Below are 998 nucleotides of genomic sequence, written 5' to 3'. Positions count from 1 at the left end.
CACAAGCGCATCCACACTGGGGAACGGCCCTACTCATGTACGGAGTGTGGGAAGAACTTCAGGAGCAGGTCCCAGCTGATCCGACACCAGCGCATCCACACTGGGGAGCGGCCCTACACGTGTGCGGAATGTAGGAAGAGTTTCAATGACCTCTCTAACCTCCTCAAGCACCAGCACATCCACACTGGGCAATGGCCCTACAAGTGCTTGGAATGTGGGAAGAGGTTTTGTACCAGCGGGAATCTCCTCCTGCATGAGCAGACACACACAGGGGAGAGGCCCTTCCGCTGCACCGACTGCGGGAAGGGCTTCAAACGCAACTCCCACCTCATCAGCCACCGGCACATCCACACCGGGGAGAGGCCCTACAAGTGTGGGGAGTGTGGGAAGAGCTTCAACCGCCGCTTCAGCCTCTGCGTTCACCAGCGCATCCACACTCGAGAAAGGCCCTACGAGTGTGGGGAATGTGGGAAGAGCTTCAGTGACCGCTCCAGCCTCCGCACCCACCAGCGCATCCACACTGGGGAACGGCCCTACAGATGTGGGAAATGTGGGAAGAGGTTTCAGACCAGCGGGAATCTCCTAGTCCATGAGCGGATACACACAGAGGAGAGGCCCTTCCGCTGCACCGACTGCGGGAAGGGCTTCAAACACAACTCCACCCTCGTCACCCACCGGCGCATCCACACCGGGGAGAGGCCCTACAAGTGTGGGGAGTGTGGGAAGAGCTTCACCTGGAGCTCTGCCTTGACCCAACACCAACGGACCCACCAGTAAGGGAAGCCCCCTGAGTGCCCCGACTGCGGGAAGAGCTTCGGCCGCTGCTCCCACCCGGAATGACCCCCCTGATGGTGAGGCAACCCCTGGAGTCCAGTGACTGTCAGTCCATCCCTTTCCACCAGAAACAACCAGTCCCCTTTGCCAGGGGCAGGTTCTGCCCACAGAACCGTTTATGAGGGGTGTGTGGAGATTCCTGCCTTGGCTGGGACCCCCTGTAT

At 60.1% G+C, this 998-nt stretch overlaps 1 protein-coding gene across 1 annotated transcript; it reads left to right on the top strand.

Annotated features, from left to right (window-relative positions):
- Positions 1-6: 6 nt before the first annotated feature.
- LOC114072317 (zinc finger protein 551-like) lies at positions 7-858 on the top strand (the record flags this gene model as incomplete). The annotated part of the gene is made up of 1 exon (XM_027910233.1): positions 7-858. A coding segment is annotated over one exon (771 nt), but the record flags the coding sequence as incomplete, so codon positions are not given.
- Between the last annotated feature and the right edge of the window lie 140 nt (positions 859-998).

The sequence above is a fragment of the Empidonax traillii genome, unplaced genomic scaffold, assembly GCF_003031625.1.
Source record: "Empidonax traillii isolate 1590-97213 ecotype Southwest subspecies unplaced genomic scaffold, ASM303162v1 scaffold2974:size16729, whole genome shotgun sequence".
Lineage (NCBI taxonomy): Eukaryota > Metazoa > Chordata > Aves > Passeriformes > Tyrannidae > Empidonax > Empidonax traillii.
The sequence above is the reverse complement of the archived record's forward strand: the minus strand, read 5'-3'. Positions and strand labels throughout refer to the sequence as shown.